A 25,822-nucleotide genomic window follows, 5' to 3' on the forward strand; every position below is an offset into this window, starting at 1 on the left:
CTTGCATTCAGCAAAGTGAATATCTCAGGGCCAATTTTGTGTTCGTGGGGGATTGCACATGGCACCTCTGTAACTCTGTAAGGAGACAACTTTCTTGGATTTGGGGATGCTCTTCACTGCAGCCACAATCAAAATAGGAAACTAAAGAATCCCACAAAGAACTGCACAACAGCAGATTTTATACAAGGAGCTGCTTTATGGTTTGACCCCTGTATAAAGCCTGAGGCTTTCTTTTCTATCCAAACTACAAATGTATTTATTTACTTGTTTTTCTACTGTTTAATCTAAAAGAATCTCTTCATTAAGGCTCCTTCCTTCTCCAAATCCTGCTGAATGGGCAGTCACACTGCAATGCAGATGAAATGCTTAATTGCAGGCATCATTTCTGTGGTGCAGTCCCAAAATTTAGGCCTTATTCATTTTAAGTAGGCTGCAGGCTAATAAAAGAATGAGCATTAATTGTAATGATTCTATTTTTTTTCTTTGTTTGAGTACCAACAGATTAAAGACACAATTTTAATACACATTGCAAATCAATAAACAGATACTGGCTATGGTTCTCTACTTAATATTAAATTTTGGCTACCAGAAGCTACTTTGAGACTGACATTGGGGAGGTGCTGTCATGCAATGAAAAACATTTGCAGTGACACACAAGGAGTCACCTCTCAAACAATATATTCCACAGGATCATAGCAAGAGTGCACGTTTTCAGTAATGCAGCTTCTCCATGGAAATAAGTGGGATGTGACAGACATTGTTTCTTTCAATTTATTCTTGAATAGTGCTTCCAGAAGTACAGTAAGCTGCCTACAGATTTATTGTAATGGCCCATCATGGTAATTGCATGAATAAATTTCTCAGCTGGACATTCAATCATTTTGTCTTTGATAGAAACACAAAGACAGGATAGAAATTCCTTCTGTATTAGGAATCCTGACACCAAAACAGAGCAAATTGAACCATTCAGATGCTGAGTTCTGAAATCCCACCTGCAACATTCTGTCCACCTCCTGGCACTGGTAGGGATGAGTAGGAAAGCATGTGGGGTTTATTTCATAAAGGCTGTTGGGTTCATAGAAAGGTTCATTAAAACTTTTCTTTGCAACTGTCCCCATGAAAAAAAAAAAAAAAACCCACAACAGGTAGGTTGGTGAAGACTGCTGAGCTCTTGTCTACAGCTTCTGAGCTCAAGCTCTGTAAAACTCTGAACATTTGTAACATGCATCAAGTCTTCTAAAGCCTTTGTACCTATCACTGATTTCATTCTATGAATTTTCCGGAAAGTTACAGCTTAATAAGTAACAAACTGCACATAGAACACATTCAGCTTCTGCTTTAGACTAAGAATAATTTCCCATTAAGGTGTTACCCTAGAGATCCTAAACCCAGGGAGACTTCTCTACTGAATTTCCCGTGTTCAGGTGTTGTGCCCATTCCCAAAAGCAGCAGGATTCTCTCCAATGTTTTTCTTTGGCTCCCCAGAGTGCTCTCCAGGGACATTTGGTTATGGTTGCAAACAACTGTGTGAGTGCATGAACAATGCAACGTGTGACCACGTCACAGGCACTTGCTACTGCAGCCCAGGCTTCAAAGGAATCCGATGTGACCAAGGTACAGTGGAATTGTCTCTATAAAATCCCTCTCTCCCTCTCTCTCCCCCTCTCCAATGATGTACTTGCCTTTAAAAAAAAAAAAAACACAGTGTTTCAAAAATGAAATGCACGATTCAATTTACAGTGTGTTATGAATTACTTTTAACAGCGGCTCTTATGATGGAAGAATTAAACCCCTATACTAAAATTAGCCCTGCTCTTGGATCAGAGAGGCACTCAGTGGGAGCAATCATTGGAATTATTATTCTCCTTCTAATTATTATGGTCTTGCTGGCACTCTTTGTGTGGTATCGACGGAAACAGAAGGAGAAGGGCCATGACATGCCAAGTGTATCTTACACTCCAGCCATGAGGATGACTAATACAGATTACTCACTTTCTGGTAAGGGTCTTTTTATGTTAATCAAATCCAGACTCATATTCCTGTCTGTTGGGGAAATACAAGTTTCTGTGATGTGTAACGTGTTATTGAGCCTCAAAAATAATGACACTTCCATTCTTCCTCAGAACACCGTGATCTCTAAACACATCAATGGGACAGGAAAGCAAATGTAAAACTGATTTAAGCTGTTTTCTGTGTGGAGGTTGATATGGGATATACCTAGGCAGGAAATACGCCCCATGGAATTTTGGGTGATGTGCATTCCTGTTGCAGGGCAGAGATGTTCTCCTCTGTCAAACCTTGGGAAGCCTTTTCCTGTTTGAGGAATGGGATTGGCTGGGTCAGTCCTAAGGTTTGGGGTTTGTCTGTGTTGCAGTTTGTGATGTTGTTAGGTATTGTCACTGCTGTGTGCAGACCAGTCCTTGTCCCAGCTGGTGGGAAACATCTTCCCAGCAGCTGAGGAAAGCAGGAGAGAGGAAGAGGAAGGCTCTTCAGGATCAAAGCATTCTTCCTTCTTTTATCCTCTGCTCCTGCTGTGGAGGACAGCTTTTCTTGACAGATTTTGGGGGATGCGATCTCCTTTTCAACGCTGTCATTCTTCATTCCTCTCTGGCCAATATCAGGACGATGCCAGGCAGGAGGTGGCTTTTCTTCCTCCTGGTTCTCCACTGTCTCAGTGGGGATCTTCTCAGTCTGCCCTCTGACTTCTCCTCCTTTTAAATGGCTGAAACTCCAAGTCCAAGTAAATACAAGCCCCTGGGGCAGGCAGAGGTTTTTTCTTTCTGCTTTCTACTCCAAATGTCTGAGTCTCAGGGGGTGTGCAGCTGGAAGCTTTTTATGGAGTTCCCTGCCAAGGATGTGCCTGGAAGGAGCCTCTCCCATTTAGCCAGTGATAGTAATGCCTGGCTGCACCTGGAATTTCATCACAGAGCTTCTCATGACATGGTGACTTCAGTCCTCGTGCCAGAGACGTTTTCCTGCCATGGTGTGTCCCACATCAAGGGTTCTCTGCTGAGCACCATTGACTACACTCATGTCTAGACTCAGCAGAGCATTCCTTCTTCTGATAGGCACAGATGGGGGGAGAAATTATCATGGATCTCCTTTCATTCATTCTTATTTTGGAATTTTAGCTTTGCTGGCTCTTTCTTAAGCTGCCCATTTGGGTAAGAAACAAGATGTTCTTCACCTTTCTCTCAGGTGCAGCCACCTTTCCCACAGCTCCTGATGCCATAGGATACTTAAGTTCATGAAGAACAAAAGTATTTTGGAGATGACTGAATTCCTGGATCCATATTAAATAGCTGGGGGTCACATCCCTCATCTGCACTGGACCTGGGATCTCTTTTGGCTCTTGGGCTGGGAGTTCAGCTCTGGCCCTTGTGGCATTGCTGCTCTGTGTCAGGTCAGTTTGTAAAAACCCTGAACACCAGGTCCCCACAAACTCAAACAGCACCAGGGCAGGGGGGCTTCATTGGCTTCTCTAGAAAGAAATTGGATGATGGTTCTTTCCTGTCCATCTCAGTCAGTGATGGGGATGCAGAGACTGGGTCTTTTCTTGCCTCTTGCTTTCTTTGTGCAGTCCTTCTGGCAGTAGAAATTGTATCAGTCAGGAAGCTGCAGCAGAGTGGGGTCAGGCATCTCTCTCTGGAGGTCACAGGGAGGACAGTTTTCTTCCTCCTCCCCCTTGGAAAACTCTGCCATCTGAGCTTGCAGAGGAAGATTAAGGAGCTAGAAACACACTGCTCCATCTTCAGCTCATTAAAAATTGCCTGCATTATTTCAAGTTTTGGGGTTTGCCCTTTTTAGAAGGGCATTTTCAAATTCTAGACAAGAGCTTCTGAAAACTCCCTGCCAGATCCTGACTGTCCTCCAGCACATTCCCCTGCTGAGATTTACAGTAACTCCCCCAACTTTGGCCTTACCAATGCTGCTTCTCTTCCCTAGAGCAGAGAGGCAGGAAAAGGAGCTGATGTGCACCTTCCTCAGCAGAAAGTGGAGAGGTGGGCACTGAGAGAGGCTCACAGAAAAGGAGCAAGACAACAGGTGTGTGTGTGAGGGCAGGTGTGTAACAGAGGATGCTGAAGGACAGCAGCAATATTGCACACAGGGGACAGGGATTCCAACCTCCAGCTGCAGGTTTCCTTGTGGATTAAGGGCAGAAAATACCATGTAGATGTCCTTGTCCAGTGGATCTAATCCCATGTAAACCCAGGTACTTTGGCAGGAGTTCCACCTGGATGGCTGCAGCACCCAGCCCTCTGAGGGTTGTAACATTATGGCTCTCCTGAACAACCAGTTGTTATTTTGCCTCTCTACTCTTATTTGGGTAATGGTGGTGTTGCTTCTGAACACACAGATCCCCAGCTCCTGGAGGCAGCAATTTCTTCCAGCACATTTATTTCTGGAGGATGTTTTTGGTCTTTACGCCCTCAGCTCTGGTGAGGCTGATAATCCATGCATGTGTGAGAGAGATTAGGAGGAAGGGAACCCCCTGGGCAGCCCTTGGACTCTTTGGCATTTGGGGATGAAGGATGTGGCAGTAAAACACACACTTTGCCCAGCAGCCAGAGGAGAAGAAAACCCACCCATGCTGGGAGGGTTTATCCACAGCACACAGATCTAAGAGCAAACTTTCCCAAATGAGCCTGGAATCAAAATGGTGCTCCCCAGCATGAGAGCAGTGCACTCCAAAAAGATTTTCAAGTGCAGGTTGTTTAGTTCAAGGAGATGGGCCCAGAAGGGAAAACTGTGTGGTGGTGCTGGAGAGCAGCAGAGATTTCTTAGTGGGACTTTCACAAAGACTTGGCTATGGGCTGAAGTGATGTTTGAGGTCTTACCAAGGTCTTAGCAAACTTTCTGCTATGGGTGAATACTGTGCTGAGAGCCAAGAGCTAAGCAAAGCTTGCCACAAATAAAACGTCGTGGATCCTGAAGCCTAGACAAGACACTTCCAGAGATGATCTGCAGATGATGGGTGGTGGGAGGTGGCAGAGTGAACCCTCCTGTTTGGAGCCTTCAGCCGTCTCCCTGACACCGTGTGGGCAGAGAAGACCCACACAAAGAGAAGGAAGCAGTTCCATTTAGCAGTTGAGAAGTCTGGGTTGGTATTTATTGCACAGTGCTCACTTATTCCCTTTTTTTGGGGCTGGGCTGGTGCCCAGTTTCCACAGAATTGTCCTGCAGGATGGGGACTGAGGCTTTCTGTGGCACCCCACAGCCCAGGCTCAGAGCAGGAGCTCAGTCTAATTCCTTTTCCTTTAAGCATTTAAGTCTTTCCTTACTGCTCAGACCAGAATAAAATTCTCACCTTTGGAAAGAGAGAGATTTTTTGGGGTTGGGTTTGGGGGGTTTTTTTGTTGGGTTTTTTTTTAAACAGGGATAGCATTAGATTTGAATTTGATGCATTTCCAGCCAGCAGTTACAAGAGCTTCATGAATAAATGTGTAGAAAATGGACTGTGCTATCAAGGTAAATCACTTTGGGTGGCTACTTAAGTATCGACCAAAGGGAACTGTGCAGAAGGAGTAATTCTGAGTTCAGGGGGCTGCGTGCCAGGGGGGAAGAAAAGGATTTGGGGGGATGTGTACAAGCTCAGGGTCATTAATTCAACACTGTGCTAAGTAGTAGAGCACTCTGGTGGAGTTTTATTTCAGCTCGTTTTGGGTGCAGGAAACAAGCTGCAGCCAGCTGAGCTCAGTGAGGACTGGCATTGTCCCAGGTGGCTCCTGGTGACATCAGTGCACACCTCGAGTGCCACAGCAGGGACAGAGGGTCCTGGCTCTTCCTTCCAGCTGCTCCTTGCCCACAGCCAGCGGATAAGGGAAGGGGAAGGCAGAGCTGACACCACCAACACTCTCAGAGCAGAAAGACACAGATCCAAGTGTCTGTGTTTAACTGGGACTGTGGGCTGTGGGAAGGGAGGAGGAGCCCCTGAGTGGGCTCAAGGCTGGGTGAGAGCAGCTGTATTGGGGGCACACAGTGACCTGAGGGGTGGGATCCAGCCCCAGTTCCCACTGGCAGACCCCAAGAGAGAGCTGTCTCCCGTTGTGATTGGAAATGTCTCAGAGTTGTGGCTGGGGGAGATGGCAGAGCCCCGGCAGCCTGGCTGACAGATGTTCAATGCAGAGACTTCAGCTCTGCAGTCACATCCTGCTCGGAGATAATTTATTAGCAGCAACTCTGGAAAACAGCTGGGACCCAAAGGCTCTGCACTTAGCACAGAATCGAGCTGACCTCGAAAATCCCTTTGCACGTTTCAGCAGAAAAGAGCAGCTTCCCCTGAGCCACAGCCTTTATGTAAGAGACACCCTGCAGATAAACCCTGCTTAGAAACAGGACACTCTGCAGTAATTTAGGCTCAGTCTAGATCTCCACAAGATGTCAGCAAAGCAAAGTGCATGTTCAGAGTGAGGCAAAGGCAGAGGGCAAGGCGGGCAGGGTGACGGTGCCTGGGGACCCCAGAGCCAGCCCCTGTCCCCCCTCACCCATCACTGCCAGCCCTCAGTGAGGGTGGTGAAGGGCTCAAGCAGCACTCCAGCACTTCATTACCCTTTGGCATGAAGGTGTTCCTCACAGCCACCCTCTCTGCCTGCACTTGGAGCCCGATGCTTTGTTAAAGCCCATTCATTTGCTCCTTACAGGGCCTCGTTGTTTAAATGACGCTGCTCCAGTTGAAATTTTCCATCCCTTCTCCTGATGGTACTTTGAAATGTGTATCCATTTGTTGTGCAGCTGGAACCAGATTGGGATTGATGTTTTCATTAGAACTGCCAGTATAAATATGATGCCTTTCTTGGTAAATTATTCTGCTTGGTAAATGTGTTTATAACTTAAATTGAGGAAATAGATAAAATGTCTCTGAGCATACAACGTAACTACTCAGGTTTTCCTTTCAGCTTTGGTTTTGAAAAAGCCTTTGCACACAATGTAAAATGTTTTGGACTCCTTGGTACAGTTATAGCACCTTGATTTCTGACATTACTCCAGGTTCTGTGACAAAGAGGTTTCATTTGTGTCAACTGCAAGACTGCTCAGGGGCTCTTCCATATGTTAAACTAAGCAGGCAGCTGTGTTGCATTTCCCGAGTTTTGCTTCCTTTCCCTCACCTGCAAAGCAGCTGGACTGTCAGGGATGACTCCATTAACATCTTCAAGGAGATAACACTGTATTATTTAAGTATTTTGCCTTTTTTTCCTCTCATATTCAATGCTAATAGTGAAGAGCTTCACACCATAATGCAGGATAAGATTGCATCTGCAAATGTTTGAGAACACCCAGTACTCCAACAAAGATTCCTAAACTACATTGTCTCTACCTTGTTTTCAGTTTCTTAAGAACTGTTGTGGCTTCCAAAGTATTTTTTGATGACTTGTTTTCTTCCCAGATATATCCCAAGGTAGCAGCAGTGTTCATTGTTTTTCCAACCCAAGCTACCACACTCTCTCGTGTGGGGTGACTTCACGCTTCTTCCCCAGTAATCTGGATGGAGACAGCTCCTGTAAGGTAGATATTACCCCACCCCACTGCAGCAACCTTCTCATCAGTTCAAGGAAATCAGCCAGAGCAATGTCTCTGGGGCCCTGTCGTCTGCCAGCACTGTTTCTAACTCCAGGGGAGCATTCCTGACTTCCCAGGCACTGAAAGGTTGGATTTTCCCCTCCTGCTATCTTCCCAATCTCTGGGAATGGGAACTGGAGTCTCATGCCTGTCTGGGTCAGCAAGCCTTGGTGTCTTAGCAACTCCGAGGTATGTTTGCTTCTCAGAAGAGATAAATAACTCAATAAATACAATTATCCATTAACACAACACCAGGAAATCAATGGAGCATTAATCAGTGATCTCACTTTGCTGCTCGGTTGTTTCCCACATCAGACACAAATTCCCTGCTGACACAGACAAGCAGAAAGATGCAAGGAGGTACCTGAGGTGCTTTTGAGGACTGTCCTGACCCATCCAGGGACATTCTGGGAGCTCTGCTGTCACTCCTGGCTCTCCAGCAGAGCTGCTCCAACCCTGTCGCTGGAATATCCAGGAGCACTTTCCTTGTCATTTGTTGCAATTGATTCCCTCAGACCTTTCATGAGCAACACTTTAGCAGTAAATTCAGCACTTTAGGAGTAAATTTAGATATGGCAAATGGTAAAACAGCTCTTCCTTTGGAGCATTAAATAAGCCCAGATGGGGCAAAGCAGAGGGAGCAGGGGAAAAAGGAAATGCAATTGATTTCATCAAGGTTGTCAGCTTTAAAAATGATGGTGTTTCAGGCTGTGTCACCTTAATCCAAAGGTAACTATTCACTAGAATGCCATACAAACAAGATTAATGCAAAAAAAAAGACAGTATTGTACAGGACAGGCAAAAATATCTCTGCATGTGCTCCTGTAAGTAATTTCTTGGTTGTTAAAAGAAAATCTCATTAAAATGTAATAAAAAGGGCTGGCTCCAGAGATTTCTCAGAGAAATGTTTAGACAGATGTGTAAATATGTTTTTTGATGCAGATGGTTCCCCTCGCATCATGAATTTTTGCTCCCCAAATTGAAAGTGCAAACGCTCATAATGTCGAATTTAGGATGAGTGTCCATCTGGACCACTAATCCTTTTGCAGAAATTTAAATGAATTCAGAAAAGGTCAAAGCCAGCACCTATCCTGGATTCCCAGCCTGCAGTGCCATCTTCTCACAGAACTATTTCAAAGATGAAGCTGCTGGAAAGGTTTAATCCCCAAGTGGTGCTTTGGGACTGGCCTGGAAGCTGCTCTGGCCATTGTAGTCAGTCAGGCTGTCCTGATAATCACTGAAAGACCTGGAATAGAACTGGTATTTTCAGGGTATTTATCAAAATATATGGCCTGATATTTCCTTTAGATCTCCCAGCATCTCACTTATTAATGAGAATGCTTTGCAGTGCTGAATAGCTGGGGATGGCCAAAAATACACTTTGTCTGTCTGCAGCTCTGCAGCCAAGTAAGACAAAGGAGCAAATAAAGCCTTAATAGCTGCCTTAACGAGTTCATTTCCCAATCAGTTTGCCTGGTGCCATTCTCACTTTCTGCAGAGAAATGTGCACAAGTTGTACTTGGAGGATTCATTTCTTTCTAGTGCCAGCTGGGGTCACAAAGGAACCGGCACAGATGCAAAATGGAAAAAAAAATAAAAAAAGGCAGAGGAATGTCTGAAGTGCTGAGGCAGAGGCAGGGATGTGTTACCCTCCCTCTGCTCCGAGGAGATCAGGCCTGGAGCCATCCCTCTCTCAGCCTGGGCAAGGCACCAAGGCAGGACATCTGGGAGCCCTGCTCCACTTTGAGGAGAGTCTTCTCTCCTGTGCTTCCCCGCCCTTCTCTCCTTTCTTTCTGTGTCTTTTGCCTTTTCTCCCCTCTTTTCTTGGTGAGCTCTCCACTCTATTACCTTTTTTATTTCTCCTGTCCCTTTCCCTAGTCTCTTTTCTCCCCCAACTCTACCCTCTAATTCCTGTTTCCTTCCTGCTCTCCTCTCCCATCTCCAGGATCCGTGGCTGGGGGCCCCCAGCGCTGTGTGCTGACCCTGCTGCAGCTCCCAGGGTGGCACCTCTGCAGGGAAGAGGTGGGTGAGGCTTTAGCTGCACTGGGGACAGTTGGTGACATGGGTCTGTCTGCCCAGGATGGGAGCAGGGCCAGGATCTCATCTCCTCATCCCCCTCTGCCAGGCAGACATTTGGCCACTGCTCAGCTCCTGAAGGTGAACCACTGAAGCTGCTGAGAGACGAGCACCAGTGGAGAAATTAAACCCTCCCCACGTGTTTGTGCCAGCGGAGCACAGCCTGGAACACGGGCAGGAGGAAAACAAGTGGGAGGAGAAGGGGGAGCCTTTGAGAAGAGACTGAGAAAAGGCTTGGCTGCTTTTATCTGGCAAAATGAATGCTGAGGGGGAGCATGATTGCCATCTCTAAATACAGCAAGGTAAACACGAGGAGGGAGGAGAGCTGTTTAAGTGAGATGACAGAGCTGGCTCGAGAACAAATGAGGATGAACTGGCCATGAATGCATTGAAGCTGGAAATTAGATTTCTACCATCAGATCAGTGAGATTTTGGAATAGCTTCCCAGGAAGACTAATGGGACAAAGAAATCTGATTACTGTTAAAATGGAGCTTGATCAGCTCTCTCCGAGGGATTCTGTGCCCAAGTGTTTGCAGTAAAAGGCAGCTGGACACAGGGATGGGGGATCCAAGCCCATCCAGTCCTGTCCCCGAGCCTGTCCCAGGTGCCAGCAGGAGCTTGTAGGGCTGAGTTTCATCTCTGTGCAAGGTCCCTGAGAATGGATCTGCAGCTCTGAGCTTCAGGAGGAGGCTCCAGCATCTCAGGGCAGGCTTTGAACTCCCAGCACTTTGCCACAAGTGACTGCCCATCCCAGGGGCAGAGTGTGGCAGGTGAGCTCAGGAAAAGGCTGGGACCATTGGAGTCAAGAGGGATTTTGCTGGGAGCCTAAGTGAAGGCAAACCTTGACCTTTGCTTATGAGCTCCTGCAAGTAGGTTTGGCCATTTTTTCTCATGACATGTGGCAGCACCAGTTGGTAATGACACTGCAAGTTACCGAGGAGAATCAGACACGAACTCAGGTGAACTTCTGCCACAGAATTACTGCACCAAAAATTTCCAAAGCACATAAATAGAGATTACCTACCTCCATCCCCGTGTCTTCACGTCAGACATCTCATTGCTGAGCCACAGACCGGATTTCAGGTGCTGAAGATGTTTTGTTCAGAGGGTGTTTGGCAGGACCACTCACAGAACACCTCTATGGGCTTCAATGCCAACTTTGTGTCTGAATTTTTGAATCGTGCATGACATAAAAACAAACCTCACTGTTACCAAGTGAAGTTTGTGAAGAATCCTCTGTGTAAAGGATGAGGCTCCTCACAAGCAAATGGAGGATTCTCACCTTGAGCTTTTGCAAAGCTCATAATTCCACCCTCATTCCCTTCCAGCACCGCAGCAAAAGTCCAGGTGTTGGTTTCTACAGACATCATAAAAATCAATTGCTATTAGATGTGCTGAATTTTTAAAGCCAGCAGTTTCACATCTATTAAAGGAAGTTCTAAATTCTACCAAAGACTTCACATAAAATTAGAAACTGCAAAACAGAGGTCACTGGAAATGGTCTGACTGGATGTCACCCAGCTAATAAAAAGGAATTCAGTACAGAAGGCAGCACTGAAGTGCCTTTGACTAAAACTTGCCCAAGAAAAAGGAGCAAATACAGAATGGCTGCAAAATGTTCGGGATGAGCATCTGAAACTGAGCAGCACAAGCTTGGACCAGGGAGATCTGAAGCCAGTAGTTAGGGAAATAAATGTCAAATTATTGATTGCTCTCCTGAAAGATAAAGGTATGATGGAATTGCTGCCAGAACTTCTTTGCCTAATCACCAGAGACTTAAAAACCTGGGCATTGACAAATGGCTGGTGGTGATCAGGTGGCTACTGTCATCTATCCAGCTATTTCAGATAGACAGATAATGACTCTGCTTTCCTCAAGCTGTCTCGTTGATCTTAAAGGAAAAGTTGCCAGATATGAGGTAGTTTTAACCAAATTGCTAAAGTTACCAGCCTGGAATTTTAATGGATGAATTTACTATGAAGGATTTCTTCCTCCAGAAAAGCAATTTTGCTTCACAGTAAAAACTGAAATATTTTCTATCTTAAAAAAAAAAAAAAAAGTTAACAAATTATAGCGTGTTAAGGAATGATAGTAGCACAAAGAGACAGCTATAATCACATTTAGAAAAACTGCATTCAGAAAAACTTAGAAATGTCCCCAAATCATTTCATTAAAAAAAATCAATTCTAGCGCATGGCTCTTCATGCCAAATTTTAGGTTTGTGAGCTGATTTATAAATCCTGCAAACTCACAGCTTTTAATAGAAACCCCAAGACTTTAATAAATGTGCTCTGAGTGGTGCAGCTGGGTTGAAAAATCAGCATTTCTGTTCTGGCTGCAAGCTTTGAAGGGAAGAACAAAGCCATGGGCTCTGCTGAGGAGCACTGATGGTGCCAAGGGTCAAATTCCTCCCGGTGACCACATTCCAAATGGATCTGCTCTTCATCCCCCTGTCCCTGCTGGACTGTCCAACTGCCCCATCCATCCCTCCATGGATCCCTCCATCCATCCCTCCATGGATCCCTCCATCCATCCATGGATCCATTAATTCATCATCCCTCCATCCCTGTCTCTGCTGTCTCTGTTTCCATTCCCGGTTTGGGGAAGCCCAGGGAGCTGCTGGATGATCCAGAAATGACTCCTGGGCTCTCCAGGCTTGCTGCAGAACTTTCTCAGACAGCAGGAGCCCAGGGACAAGACAGGGATGCTGCACCCCGAGGTGGGGTGGCATAGCACTGAGGGCTCCTGGAATGGGCTGTGCAGGAGTGAAAATGCCTTTGGAATGTGGCTGTAGGTGCTGGGCCCCAGCTGGGATTTAATTTCCCAATAGGCTTCAATGCATCAGTGAGGGGCTTTGTTCCAGGTCTAAAAACCATATTGAGACAGCTAAGCAAAAAGGAATGACAGAGCAGGGAAAATGAAATGTTGTGGTAATTTTGAATAGTCTCTTTCAATTTTAACCTCCTTTTTGTTAAGCATTTTCTTGTAAATACAGTAAAACAGCAGAGCTGAATGCTTCCAAACACAGCAGGAGGCTTCCCAGTCTGGATCAAACACAGGAGGGCAGTGATGGCTTCATGACTTTTCAGGAACAAGGTTGGGATTTGCTCTTGAATTGACACTTCCTCAGCACCAGCAGGCGTGGCTTTCAGGGGAATAATGTGAGGAGGAAAATTCAGCACTTTGAGCACCTACAGCAAGTCCCAGCCCCCTGTTCAGGGCTCAGCTGGTGACCACTCACCTGAGGAGCCCCTCTGCTCTGTCCCAGCCCAGTGAGGCCCCCTCCTCTCCCCGCAGGCTCTGGGAGGTGCTGTCCCAGCAGGGCAGCCCTGCACTCCCCTCTTTGCTGGCAGATCCACAGGGGCCCTTGTGCTCCATCATTGCCAAAGTGACTTTCCTTGAACTGAGAGAACTCGTGTCCCCTGCCCCTCCTGTCAGTGCCCCCACAGCCACAGGCAGCCCCTCTGTGCATGCTGCTCCAGGGGTTTGTTCCATCCATCCTTCCCCACGGGTTCTTTGGGAGTCCCACAGCCATCCCAGTCGTGCTTCCCAAGGAAATCCCGTGTTTTCCAGCATGTTTGTGCTCATGGCTTGGTGAAGTGACTTTCCTTTGTGATTTTCCCTAATGCTAGTGAGCAGCTGTCCAGCTCACACAGATAAAGGGCTGAGGTGGTGAGGCCAAGGCAGGAGTCACCTCCCATTTTTGTTCCTGAGTCCTTGGGCTGTAGTCTGGGGTGGGAACCGTCTGTCTCTTCCACCATTAACCCATTATCATACTTTTTGAACAGCTCAGTAACAAAATCCTTGACAGAGAAACTGCAGACTGGAGACCCTACAGCTATCTGAATGAACTAGGTCAGTAATTTTTAAACACTTTCATCACTTTAGTAGACTTTAGAGCAATTCCAAATCCAAATCAGCCTTTCATAAAGGCATTAACAATAATGAGGAATATTGGTGGTGTCTTTATCTCACGATCAGAATTGCCAGTAGTGAAAGATGAAGAATTAAAAATTGTTTCCTTTACCACAAACCACAGAGTGGGAAAGCAAAGTCAATATTCATTTTAGTCTCCCTTCCAAGGTTGCTCTGTTGAATCACTATCATCTACTCTATAAATGTTTTTTTAAGGACTAACTCAGGACATTAAAAATTGAAATTTGGCTTTTTTTTTTTTCTTTTCCCTCTTTCATGCTTAATAAAGCTTAGTACTAAATACTGGCATCTTGATGAAGGTGTGGAGCCTCTGTGGGAGCTGGGGTGTGCAATGCTCCATTATCTCCCAGTAAATCATTCCGTGGCAATTCTGAACCACCAGCCAGTGCAACCAAGCCAAGAGTGAAGTTTAATTGCCTGAGTTTATTCTCCCTGGCTTCCTGGCATGAGTTTTCACAGGGTTTTTAGCAGCTCTTAGCACAAATCCTGCCCAGATTTAGTGCTTTGGATGCTATTTGAGCACTCAGGGTTTGGCTCATCAGTGGCCGAAAGCATTTGTCCTTTCCTTTGCTGGGATTAGTAACATCTCACTGAAAATACGCAGGAGGAGGGAAAGTGCAGCATTAAGCGACATTATGGGATTTTTAAGGTCAGCTGTGTCCCAGCTCACATGGCAAAGGCATGAACTTAGGGCAGCACATCCTGCCACTGCCCCTCGCTCCAAAGACTCCTCCCTGCATCAGGAAAATCACAAACCTGTCAAGCTCCAGTGCAAAACCTTCTCATCCTTGACGCCATCCATGTTTTCTGTGTAATAAGCTGCAGAACCACTGTAGTTCTTATCTGTATGTGACATGGGGGGAGCTGTGTGTGAGGCTTTCCAAATGCTTCTCAAACCACCTTCATTCTCCTTTTGGCCATTTTGCTGCTTTTTTTTTTTTTTTTTTTTTTTTTTTTTTTACATTATCTGCTTTCTTTGTGTTAAACTTGTGCTGAGCTCCACATGTGCCACCTCTGCTCTGCCTTCATGTATTTTATTCTACCAGCAGAAATGATGCTAAATGCCTCTGCAGCAAGAAGGATCTAGAAGTGATAAATACTTTAGCTAAGGGCTCTCCAGCAAAACTCTCAGCTTTTTTCCCATAGTATTTTGCATCCAAGATAACTTTTTCTTTCTTCTTTCAAACTAATTGATGAAAATTAGATTCTTTTTCCTTTTTTTCAGTGCCAGAATTAATGCCTGCTCAGGCTAACTTTCATAATGTTGAATCCTTGCTCAGATCAAGGCCATTTTTACATGAAAACAAAAAGTTTTCATTTCTTGGTATTACTGCTGTGCAATAAAAGCTGCAGGTTCCTCTCATGAAAATTTCAGAAGAGAGTTAAAATCTTTAACTTCGAATTATAAACATAAAATAAAAATCTAATAAGGTCACACGGGGAATCTTGACTTTCAAACTTCATCAAGCACAGAAGCACCACAGTTAAAAACGTGTTCCACCTTCTGATCCCGTGATCAGCCTTCGTTTCATAACACGAATGCTCCAACTCATGTGTTGGAAGAGCAGCCAAGACTTGGGCAGGGCTGGATTCAGTTAAAAAGTTAAAAATAGCAGTGAACAACTGCCCAACTCCTCTGCTGTGACCCCATGAACTGTCACAGAGCAATGTGGGAGTGAGCCAGGAAGAGAGAGGGAAATGGAAGAGGAATGGAAGAGGAATTTGGGATGGATGGAAACTCTCCACTGGTTCCTCAGGCAGTGATCCCAAAGGATGGGACCCAGCAGATGGGGAGCACCAGGCTCCCAGACCTGTCAGAAACTGCAGGTGTCCTAACCAACAATTATAGCTGGAGAAAGGAAATTGTAAGAATATCCACACCAAAATTAACTTGAACACTCCCAAAAGCTGCAATGATAAGGATTTTCTTAATTGCCCTGGACCTCACCAGACTGCAGGGGTTTTACCTGTTTTGCAGGACTCTGTTTGCCAGGTTCATGTTCTTTCCAAGTGGGAAATGCAAGGACAAAGCCTGCACTTTTACTGCTGCACACTTGTTTGTGAGCTTCAAATTCCAGATTTTCAGAGAGCTGATTATGTTCAGTGGAGTCTGGGGAGAAGCACAAGGAATTCCCATGGACTCTGAGACATCAGAGTTTGGGGACTCTGTGGTGCCAAGAAGAGGTGGCTTTGTCACCCTCCTGTGTGTCACTGCCTGCTCCTTGTCTCAGGGAATGGCTTGTGCTGGCATTTTCTCTCTCTCATGTTGCAGAACTGGAACGGTTTGCCCCGTGTGTGATCCCTCCTGCCCTGAGCAGTGGCAGAGCTTCCAGCTCTCACCCCAAACAGCTCAAAACTCCCAAAGCACTGACCCGAGCTCCTCTTGTCTCAGTAACTGGAGCACTGGCCACAGCAGCTGCAGGCAGGGCTGGGTTTGCCTGTGATGCTTTTCTAACAGCAGTCCTGGGTGCAGACACTACAGTGGGATTTGCAGCACATCGTGAGTGACTCAAAGCTGTGTTTGTTCCAGAGGACCAAAGGCTATAAGTCTGATTCACTGCTGACTTCACTTTTTTCTCAAAGCCAAAAGGTGTGGAAAACTATTTCCAGCAGAGACTCTGATTTCACCCCAAGAGATAATTTAGCTTCAAACTTAAACGTGGACTTCAGTAAAGTGCCACATCCCTGGCCTGTTTAGGACTTTTCCACATTAACTACTTCTGCAGTTTAAAAAATAATGTATCTATTATTCATCTCACCTCCCGAGGAACTCGGTGAATAAGGGGAAAAAAACGGGCCATAAACCCACAGTTTTATAACGGATAAAAGAAAACTAAAGGCAGAATTACAGGGAATCTTGGGTTGGGAAGGGCTTTGTGGGGTGGTGCAGCCCTCCCAAGGGCAGTGCAGCTCCCCATGGCTCAGCCTGGGTCCCCTTTGTCCCCTGCCACTGCCTCTCCATGGGTACAGCCCCAAATGCTGCTTGGACACTGCTGCCCTTGGAGATTTGCTCAGCCCTGGCAGGAGGAGGATGTGTCACCCCAGGGATGGCCTTGGGGAGCCCCAGCCCTGTGGGTGTGGAACAGGGGATGAACTGGTTCATCCTGCTGTGGGACAGCACAGAGCTCATCCTGGGACAGCACAGAGCTCATCCTGCTGTGGGACAGCACAGAGCTCATCCTGCTCTGGGACAGCACAGAGCTCATCCTGCTGTAGGACACAGCACAGAGCTCATCCTGGGACAGCACAGAGCTCATCCTGCTCTGGGACAGCACAGAGCTCATCCTGCTGTAGGACACAGCACAGAGCTCATCCTGCTGTGGGGCACAGCACAGAGCTCATCCTGCTGTGGGGCACAGCACAGAGCTCATCCTGCTCTGGGACACAGCACAGAGCTCATCCTGGGACAGCACAGAGCTCATCCTGCTCTGGGACACAGCACAGAGCTCATCCTGCTCTGGGACAGGGCACAGAGCTCATCCTGGGACAGCACAGAGCTCATCCTGCTCTGGGACAGGGCACAGAGCTCATCCTGCTCTGGGACAGGGCACAGAGCTCATCCTGCTGTGGGACAGCACAGAGCTCATCCTGCTCTGGGACACAGCACAGAGCTCATCCTGCTCTAGGACAGGGCACAGAGCTCATCCTGCTCTGGGACACAGCACAGAGCTCATCCTGCTCTAGGACAGGGCACAGAGCTCATCCTGCTCTGGGACAGGGCACAGAGCTCATCCTGCTCTGGGACAGGGCACAGAGCTCATCCTGCTCTGGGACAGCACAGAGCTCATCCTGCTCTGGGACAGCACAGAGCTCATCCTGGGACAGCACAGAGCTCATCCTGCTCTGGGACAGGGCACAGAGCTCATCCTGCTGTAGGACACAGCACAGAGCTCATCCTGCTCTGGGACAGAGCTGCCCAAACCTCCCAGTCTGCCTCGCTGTCCGCAGCAGGATGGGTCTGGGAATTGGCTCCTTGTGCAAAACAAAGCAGAAGGTGCTCGAGTTTTCTGGGTGGGTCACTGGTGGCCAGAAGAGCCCCATCACAGAGATCCAGTCGGGTGCTACCAGCCCCTTTCCTGTGCTCAGGGATGGGCACTGAGAACCAGAGCAAAAGGTTGGTTTGTCTTTGATGTGCCAATGACACATTTATTGTCTCATTTAGCCATTTCCCTTATTTAGAAAAAAGAAAAAAAAAAAAAAAACAACAACAAAAAAAAAAAAAAAAAAAAAAAAAAAAAAAAAAAAAAAACCAAAAAAAAAACGGTGTCATTAAAAAGGGCTGGTACAGCATTGCCCATGGCCATGACAACTTTTCTGCAGAGACCAGAGGACACACAAGGACAAGTTGCTGGGAGACCTCTGGGACATGCTGTTTGTGGGGCTCTTTTTCCAGGGTAACTGAGTTACTTGACTGGGAATCCCATAAGCCACAAGGACATATCTCAGTAACCAAATCTGTATTGATTGTCCCAGTCAATAGGAAATACCAGACTCTATAGCTAAAAAGATTTAAAGGCTTACATTAGATTTTCCTTTTGATTGATATCTAGGGTAATTTGCAGGAGTGAAAATGGAAAAGGTCCCCATCCCTTTCTGTCTCAGCTTCTGTGAGGAACAGCAAGTTCCTCTGGAGCTGCACAGGGCAGAATCGTCTGCTGTCAGCTCTGCTCCTGGTGCTGCACTCAGAGCACAGTGGTCACTTAGGGACTGTTGTCACATCAGTCACTGAACTGGGCAAATTCACGAGCGAAGTGATAGTAGGTAATTTAAGAAAGTTGTACGCACCTTAGAGTCGAAGGCTGTGAGTTAAATAACACACTCTCCACAAACAAAACAAAGCCTAAAATTAGTCACAGAGCGCTGCAACGCAACCTGCAGACTCCGATTTGAAAGGGCGTGTCTCAAGCTTCTTTCACACCATTCCAGTAATGAATGTCTCAGCAGATGGTTTTTATCCTGATCTCCTGATGGATGGCAGCTCTTGGGAACCCTGCTGCAGAGAGCTCTCCCTTGCAGGGAAACTCTTATGCACATGCATAATTCCAGGCGTGCACAGACTCCCCACTGGAGCCGAGTGTGTGCTTACAGCTGAGGATGTGCTTAAGAGCCTCCCTAAATGAAGGCCTTGATGTACAATTTAGAGGGAAGAATATATGCTGCTCAGTAGTCAAAGCAATCCAATTTACATAAATATTTATTTGTTTTCCATTATATATCATTTTTATGCAGGTGCTTGTGGGATGGATAGACGTCAGAACACATACATAATGGAAAAAAGCTTCAAAGGTATGGTATCCAGAGCTGCAGAACCCTGCCCAGGTGTGAGGAGGGTGTCCTAGAAGAGGTGAGATAGGAGCCTGGCAGAGGCAGGGAGGGGCAGAGCCGCTGCCCGCCTGGCTCCCAGCACTCCCGGGCCATCACTTTTGGATGCAGAGCTCCCCAGGGCCGCGGGCTCTGCACACAGAGAAAGGGAGGGCTCAGCCCAGGGCAGGTGGCGCTGCCCAGGGCACGCTCAGGTAGGAGCCAGTGGTCACCCACGAAGGCTCTGGGGGAGCTGCTGGTGGCAGTGCTGTGTCCCCTGCTCTTGGCTCCTGGCCACGGGGAGCTTAAAGAAAACCCCCAGGAAAGATCCTGGCCCTTTGCTGAGAGGGATTTCCAGCAGGGCTGCGGAGGAGCCCTCCCTGAGGCACCAGCAGCTGTGGGCACCCAGCCCAGGGCAGGGCTGAAACAGCACCTCAGAGGAGTCCTGAGCACAGGGCCCAGTGGCTTTACATGGCACTTTTCCTCCACATTCAGAATCTCCCAGTTCGTCTGGCCCACGGGAACACTCGGCACAGAGGTTCCCACAGCTCCTGGCAGGTCGGGCTGGGCTTTAGCTCACTCAGCTTGTGCTCCAGAAGATGGAGCAAGGGATCTGTCTCCTGGGGAATTGGCAGCTTTCAGGCCGAGGTCCTTGACCCGAATCCAAGGCTGTTCGGCCTGGGAATGTCCCTCCGGGAGCCGAGGAGGGAAACCCCCAGCGCCTCTCCCTGCCCTGCCCTGGGGCTGCTGCAGCCGGAGCCGCGGGGCCAGCGGTGCCCTGCTCACCCTTTCCCTGCCCTGCCCTGCCCATCCCATCCCTGTCCTGCCCTTCCCTGCCCTGCCCATCCCTGTCCCTTCCCCTGCCCTGATCACCTTGCCCTGATCACCCTTCCCTGCCCTGCCTCTGCCCTGCTTTGCTCTGTCCTGCCCCTTTCCCTGCCCAGCCCTGCCCTGCCCTGTCCTTTCCATCCCTGTCCATCCCTGCCCTGCCCTGCCCATCCCATCCCATCCCTGCCCATCCCATCCCTGCCCATCCCAGCCAGGCTGAGCTGCTCCAGAGCCATTCCTTTGTCCCAGCTAACAAGGAACAGCAAAAGCTGTTCCACATAAAACCATTAACGAGCTTATAGCCAGGCCTAGACATCCCTATTAGACATCCATATTCACGTTGTAGCTGCTGTTTTCAAAATACAGGGATGCAGTATTGGCTAGAGCATGACCTTACCACACAGAATCACCAAAGGAAACCAAGGATCCATGACTAACTTTTTGTTGATAAAGCTAAAGTAAAAATATCGAATGGATTATCTATGGATATGATATATATGATTTATGATATACAAAATACTCAATCCACTGGTTTCAGCCACTTAAATTATTCCCTTTTTCAAAAGACAAATCTTATTATAATAGAGTTAGTTGTTGTCTTTACATGGAGCTCTTAACTTCATTAGTTTAAACTAAATTACTGTGTTTACAAAGTTTAAAAGTACCTTAAGCACATGCAGCAGGAGCTCCCATCCATAGGCACAGTCACACAGAGGGAGATCAGTGGGGGCAGAGAAAAAGAATCACAGTGACACCAAACTGTGAAAGGCATTTTCAGCTGCTACATATTATCCTTAATTTTTAGGATCTGAACCATTTGCATGGTTATTTCTTTGCAAATTGAAAAATCGGGCTGAGAAGGCACAGCTGGGTTTCTCTGTGGCTGCTCAGCTGCCTCAGACAGGCAGGGGCAGGGACATGGGGACACACCTCCCTTCCCAGGTACGGCTGGGAGCTCACCTGCAGCCACTGAGGGCTCTCAGGAACAGCTGCCCTTGGCTGAGTGAAGCTTCCCAAGGCCCCTCTGAAGGTCAATTCCTGGGCTCAGGCAGCCCCAGGGCTCCCCCAGTCCCACGGGAGTCTCCTCCCAGGAGGAGCTGGGAATGTGCCCGATGCTCAGAATGAGCTCTCCTTGCCCTGCCAGGCCCTGACTCACACATTCCTCAGAAAATGGTGAGGAAGAAACTCCCAGTCCCAAACAATTGGCTTCCTTCAGCAAAAAGACTTGGCAGGCGGGTGCCTGGTTTTTATCTACTTTCATCCACTTTCAAACCTTGTCTTTTCCCACCAGTGTGGTGTCACTGGGGCCAGCCTGTCCTGCAGCTGGGAGTGGTCTCTGGAGCCCCTGGACCACACAGAGCCTTGCAGGGAGGGGCACAGGGGCTTGAGGCTGAGGCCAGGCCGTGGTGAACCCCCAGTTCTCTGGACAGACCAGGGCTGGGGGCTGTGCCCAGAGCAGGGCCCAGCACAGGGGTGTCCCCTGGGCAGCCTGGCACCAGGAGTGCCCTGGAGCTCCAGGGCTTCGGGTACAGAGATCTGGGATTGCCAGGTGTCACAGTGCCAGCCCTGCGCCCTGTGGCACCTGGGGACAGGGGCTCAACAGGCACCAGGGTTTTCAGAGCAGGTTTCTGAGACATTTCTTTCCTCTGCATGGTGCTCAGTGACACCAGTCCGAGCTTCTCCTTTCAGCTGAGTCCTTTGGCTTTTGGAAGTTTGGGTTTTTTTAAATTAATACTGCTGCACTGATGGAATGATGTGACCTCAGGCACGACCATTTTAAGGAAAAACACCCATGCTTTGTAGAAGAGCCAGGAAAATCCCAGCAGAGAGAAGCACTGATCCCAGGGATGCAAGGCTGGGCTCAGGGCGGTTCATCCTGTTGTACAGGATGTGTCCCCACTCCTGTGTCCCTCTGAGAAGCAGCAATGGGCCCTCGCTGTGTCACTGTCCCTGCAGCAGCCAAGGCTGGCCAGCTTAGGGACAGCACAGCAAGGGCTGAATGGCAGGAGAGCACCTTCTCCCAGGGCACAGCACCTGTCCTCAGCACGGCCACCTCTGTGAGGGACCCAGGGCTTCCCAGCAGTGCCAGGGGAAATTCAGGGCAGAAGAGAGGAGCCCAGTCTGTGGGAGTCCTGCTAATAAAAATAAACCCTCCAAAGGGCTGGTGATTGGTATCCAGGCAACACAGAAGGCAGGGACTTCAAAATTAGAGTACATTCCCAATATTTCTCTGCAAGTCCAGCTGATTGAGTGCTTCCAGTGAGTCCCAGCACTGTGGGGCAGAGCTTCTCCATGAGACTGGACCCTGTGGCAGGGAGGGATGAGGAGGCAGCACAGCCAGGGCTCACACATGGCCTGCAGCACCATGGGCTGAGAATCTCTAAATGCGTTTGTTCTCCTTAAATTAACTCAAGAAACAACATTTGACAAGTTATGTCAGGCTTCTTAATTATCCCCAAATTACCAAAGTAACTCAGCTGCTTCTACAGCCTTTAGAGTTAAATCCTCCATGATCTTGCCCATTATGTTTCTCGAGGGCTGATGACTCCCTGGTGTACCCAGAATCCCAAACATCCACTGGTGCTCCATAAAAAATACCGTGTCCAAAGCAGAGGTCTGATCCCAGACAGACACAGAGCTCTGTGTACGTCAGCAGGAATGGGCTCTCTGGGCTCTCAGGAACCTTGTTTCACAACCTCTCCTGGGAAAAGGCAATTCCTGGGAGAGGCCAAACAAGTCTGGGCAGCCCAAGTGGTACTCACTGGTCTCTTCCAACTGGTCCTGGGAAAGGAAGGGAAAGGCTGAGGGGCACCTGCCTGGGAGGTAATGTCAGCCCTAACTGCAGTGCAGGTGAATTTTAGCTTAGGGAGGTAAAAGTAGCTGAGCTGGATGAAATAAAACAGCTGATGTGATGGGATTTTTGCCTTTGCCAGCTCCAATGTTCCCAATTCCACAAACAAACCACATAGCTATTTACCTGCAGCTGCAGCTCTGCAGGAGGAGGAATTCTCACTCTGCTCTTTGCTGTAGCAGCCAGCAGTCCTTTATAATCAGCATTTCCTGAATGTACACCCAGCTCTGGTTTGATTTGTTCCCTCCCAGCTGACAGGGAACACTTTGCAGGGGGCTCTTGGGGCATGGAGGGAATCCTGCTTTTCACCCTGTGAGCATCTGCTCAGCGCACTGCTTGGTATGGAGAAGCAAATTTATGATAATATTTGTGTCCCTCACCCCAAAATGCAGAGCTGGCTCATTAAAGGCTGCCCAGGTTCTCCTAATGGCCTCTATGTTCCTGCAGTAGCCACCAGGAGCTGTAACTGGCTGGCAGCTGGGGCTGAGCCTTTCGTTTGGCTGTCTGTGGTTTCCTCACCTCTAACACCAACAGATCCCACCGTGGCACCTGGATTTAGGTCACATACACAGCAAAAGCCAACACTGAGTTCACGCACGTGCAGAAGCCTTTGGTCTCACAGGGTTGCTCCATCTCTCTGTAGAAGGATGGGATGGGGCAGTTTTCCACTGACTTGTACTGGGCTGGGGTTGGTGGCACTGGAGGGACAGACCCTGCAGCCAGGGAATGTCACTGCTGCTTTGGTTCCCAGCTCCTTCATGAACCAAACCAGGCGTGCTTCACTTGGAAGCAAAGGCACTGCCCATCTCACCCAGGCTGATGTCAGACAAGGAGTTTCCAAGTTTCCTAACTAAAAAAAACATTGCATGGTGCCAGGCCTCTGCCAGCCTCCCCATCCCTGATGGTCCCAGCTCTTTGTGTGCAGTGGAGCTTCCCAGCGAGCTGCTGTCACTGACCTGGGAGCTGAGGGCTCCCCAGCCTCATGGGTACCACTGAAACCAGAGCCCAGAAAGGCAACACCTGGCTGCAGGTGGCAGAGCACGACCTGGCACCTCCCTCAGGGCTCAGCAGGACCAGGGACACCTGGCCAGGGGTGGTGGACACACTGCCCCAGAGCTGCAGGAGGGACAGTCACTCCCAGAGGAGCAGAGCTGGCACGTGAGGGAGCAGATGGGGCTGGCAGGCTCAGAGCCGAGGTTTGGAGTGGAGAAGTGATGTCGTGTTGTCTGTCTATTTCTTAACCTGAATTTCTCTTTTTGTCTCCCATACTAGACAGCGGGGGCAGCTGGGATTGCAGCTATTTTGCAAGTCCCCCTATTTCACCGGGAGTATTTCATATATACCAGGATCTGCCTTTGTACTGTAACCCAGCACAAGAAAATGCCTCATCTTTCATTGCATCGCTCTAATTCTAAATTACTGGCACTGCCCAGCAGGATGCACACAGCAGCAATGGCACGTTCTTGAATGTCAATGTTAAGACCTATTTATTCTCTATTGTTTTTTATTTTTAAAGCAAGACTGGCACTGTACTTTGCAGCGGGCTGGCCTATCCCAGCCAGGGTCACTGACCGGGCAGGCTGGTGGGCACAGCTCTCATGCCAACCTTGTTCTCCCCGTGTAGTGCCCCTGTCACCTCCTCTCCAGCCCAGGGGAGAGGAGCAGGACATGTCTACAGCAAAGAGGGGGAAAAAGCAGAGCAAAAGTGAGGCTCAGATGGAGGCTTGTCCCCCTCTGTGGAAACCCAAGCATTCCCAGATTGCAGGATGCTGGGTAGCCCCGAAACGCAGGGGCTGCACATGCAGAGGCTGCTCTGGTGCAGTTCTGAGCCTGTGGCAATGTGCACAGGACACAGGGCACTGGGTGTGACCAAGGCCCCGGGACTCTCCCTGCAGTGGCTGAGCTGCCAGGGCCAGCAGCAGGTCCTGCCTGCGGGATAAACACGGGATAAACGCGGCTCCGTAAGAGTTAGGGGGAGGGAGGGGAAGGATTGCCACCTCAAATGAAATATTGCACTAAACGACAGCCAGAACCTTTCACAGGAAAACCTTCAGTACTGAGTAGGTTTTCATTTCTTTCCTGCTAGTGAGTGGTGGATGCAATGGTCTGGAACACCCAGAGCACAAGCACCGGGTGTCTGTGCTGGAGGCTTCAAGGATCTTCCTTATCCCCTGTCCCCTTATCCCCCCCAGCCTTCCTGCAGAGGCTCAGTTGTAATTAACCTAATTAAGCTAATGGCCCTAACGCACCCACTCCACTCTTGTTTTGCAGATTATATGAAAGAATCTGTGTGCAGCTCCAGCACTTGTTCCCTGAACAGCAGTGAAAACCCATACGCCACCATTAAAGACCCCCCCATTTTAACCTGCAAACACTCCGAGAGCAGCTACGTGGAAATGAAATCACCTGGTCACAGGGAGTCCCCGTATTCCGAAATGCCAACTTCATCAACAGCCAATAAAAACATCTACGAAGTTGGTAAGCAGTGGGTGGCACAGGGGGGTTGGTGACTTTCCCCTGTCCTGGGGATCCTGGGCTTGGCGTGGCGCAGGGATGAGCTGGCAGGGGGAAGGGGAGTGTTTGGTTTGGGGAGCTGAGCCACAGTGGGGCGTGTCCTGAGCTGGAAGGGCCCCACAAGGATCAGGAGATTTGGGCCTTCTGCTGGTCAGCACAGCCCAGCTCTCTTTGCTCCCCCAGAGCCCACTGTCAGCATAGTCCAGGACGCCCGCAGTCGGAGTGCCAGCTACCTTCAGAACCCCTACGACCTGCCCAGGAACAGTCACATCCCTGCTCACTACGACCTGCTCCCCGTCCGGCACAGCCCCACGCACGGCCCTGCCTGGGACCAGCAGTCCTAAGGGATGGACTTCACTGGGCACTGTGCTGCCAGCACAGACTGAGGAAGCACAGGAGAAGCCGTTCCTCCCTTTGCTGCAGACTGGCAAGGACCTGACACGGCATCAGCTTGGGCCAACTGCTGCTGCATGATGTTATTTATAAAGACATTTTTGTATGGGTACCTGGAACTAACGAGAGCCTCCTCCACGTGGGACTGGAGCACATCACCCCAGGAAGGTGTCTTCATGCTCCAGGCAAAAACTCTCCGTGGCGTGTTCTAACCCTGGCTTTGCTGTAAAATAAACCACAAAAACACACTAAGGACTTCAGGATGTACATTTCTACCGACTGCATCGAGAACCCTTTTACTGTTAGGAACAAGGTGACTAGGAATACGCTGGAATTTATTTTCATCTTTGTCATGGGAATGGACA

At 48.6% G+C, this 25,822-nt stretch overlaps 1 protein-coding gene and 1 long non-coding RNA gene across 2 annotated transcripts in view; one reads left to right on the plus strand and one right to left on the minus strand.

The window, feature by feature from the left end:
* MEGF11 (multiple EGF like domains 11) overlaps nt 1-25,577 on the plus strand; it is a 196,104-nt gene extending 170,527 nt beyond the window's left edge. The window contains exons 18-22 of the mRNA XM_066328204.1: nt 1,486-1,614; nt 1,765-1,998; nt 18,800-18,856; nt 24,822-25,028; nt 25,248-25,577. Of these exons, the coding sequence (XP_066184301.1) occupies nt 1,486-1,614; nt 1,765-1,998; nt 18,800-18,856; nt 24,822-25,028; nt 25,248-25,408 (788 nt within the window). The 3' untranslated portion in view covers nt 25,409-25,577. The remainder of the gene's footprint in view (nt 1-1,485; nt 1,615-1,764; nt 1,999-18,799; nt 18,857-24,821; nt 25,029-25,247) is intronic.
* On the minus strand, nt 20,488-24,477 carry LOC136366911 (uncharacterized). Its single transcript, XR_010744602.1, has 2 exons — nt 22,677-24,477; nt 20,488-22,480 (listed from the first exon to the last, which is right to left on the minus strand). It is a non-coding gene; the product is annotated as an uncharacterized lncRNA (long non-coding RNA).
* Nucleotides 25,578-25,822: the final 245 nt, after the last annotated feature.

The sequence above is a fragment of the Sylvia atricapilla genome, chromosome 13, assembly GCF_009819655.1.
Source record: "Sylvia atricapilla isolate bSylAtr1 chromosome 13, bSylAtr1.pri, whole genome shotgun sequence".
NCBI classification, from domain to species: Eukaryota; Metazoa; Chordata; class Aves; order Passeriformes; family Sylviidae; genus Sylvia; species Sylvia atricapilla.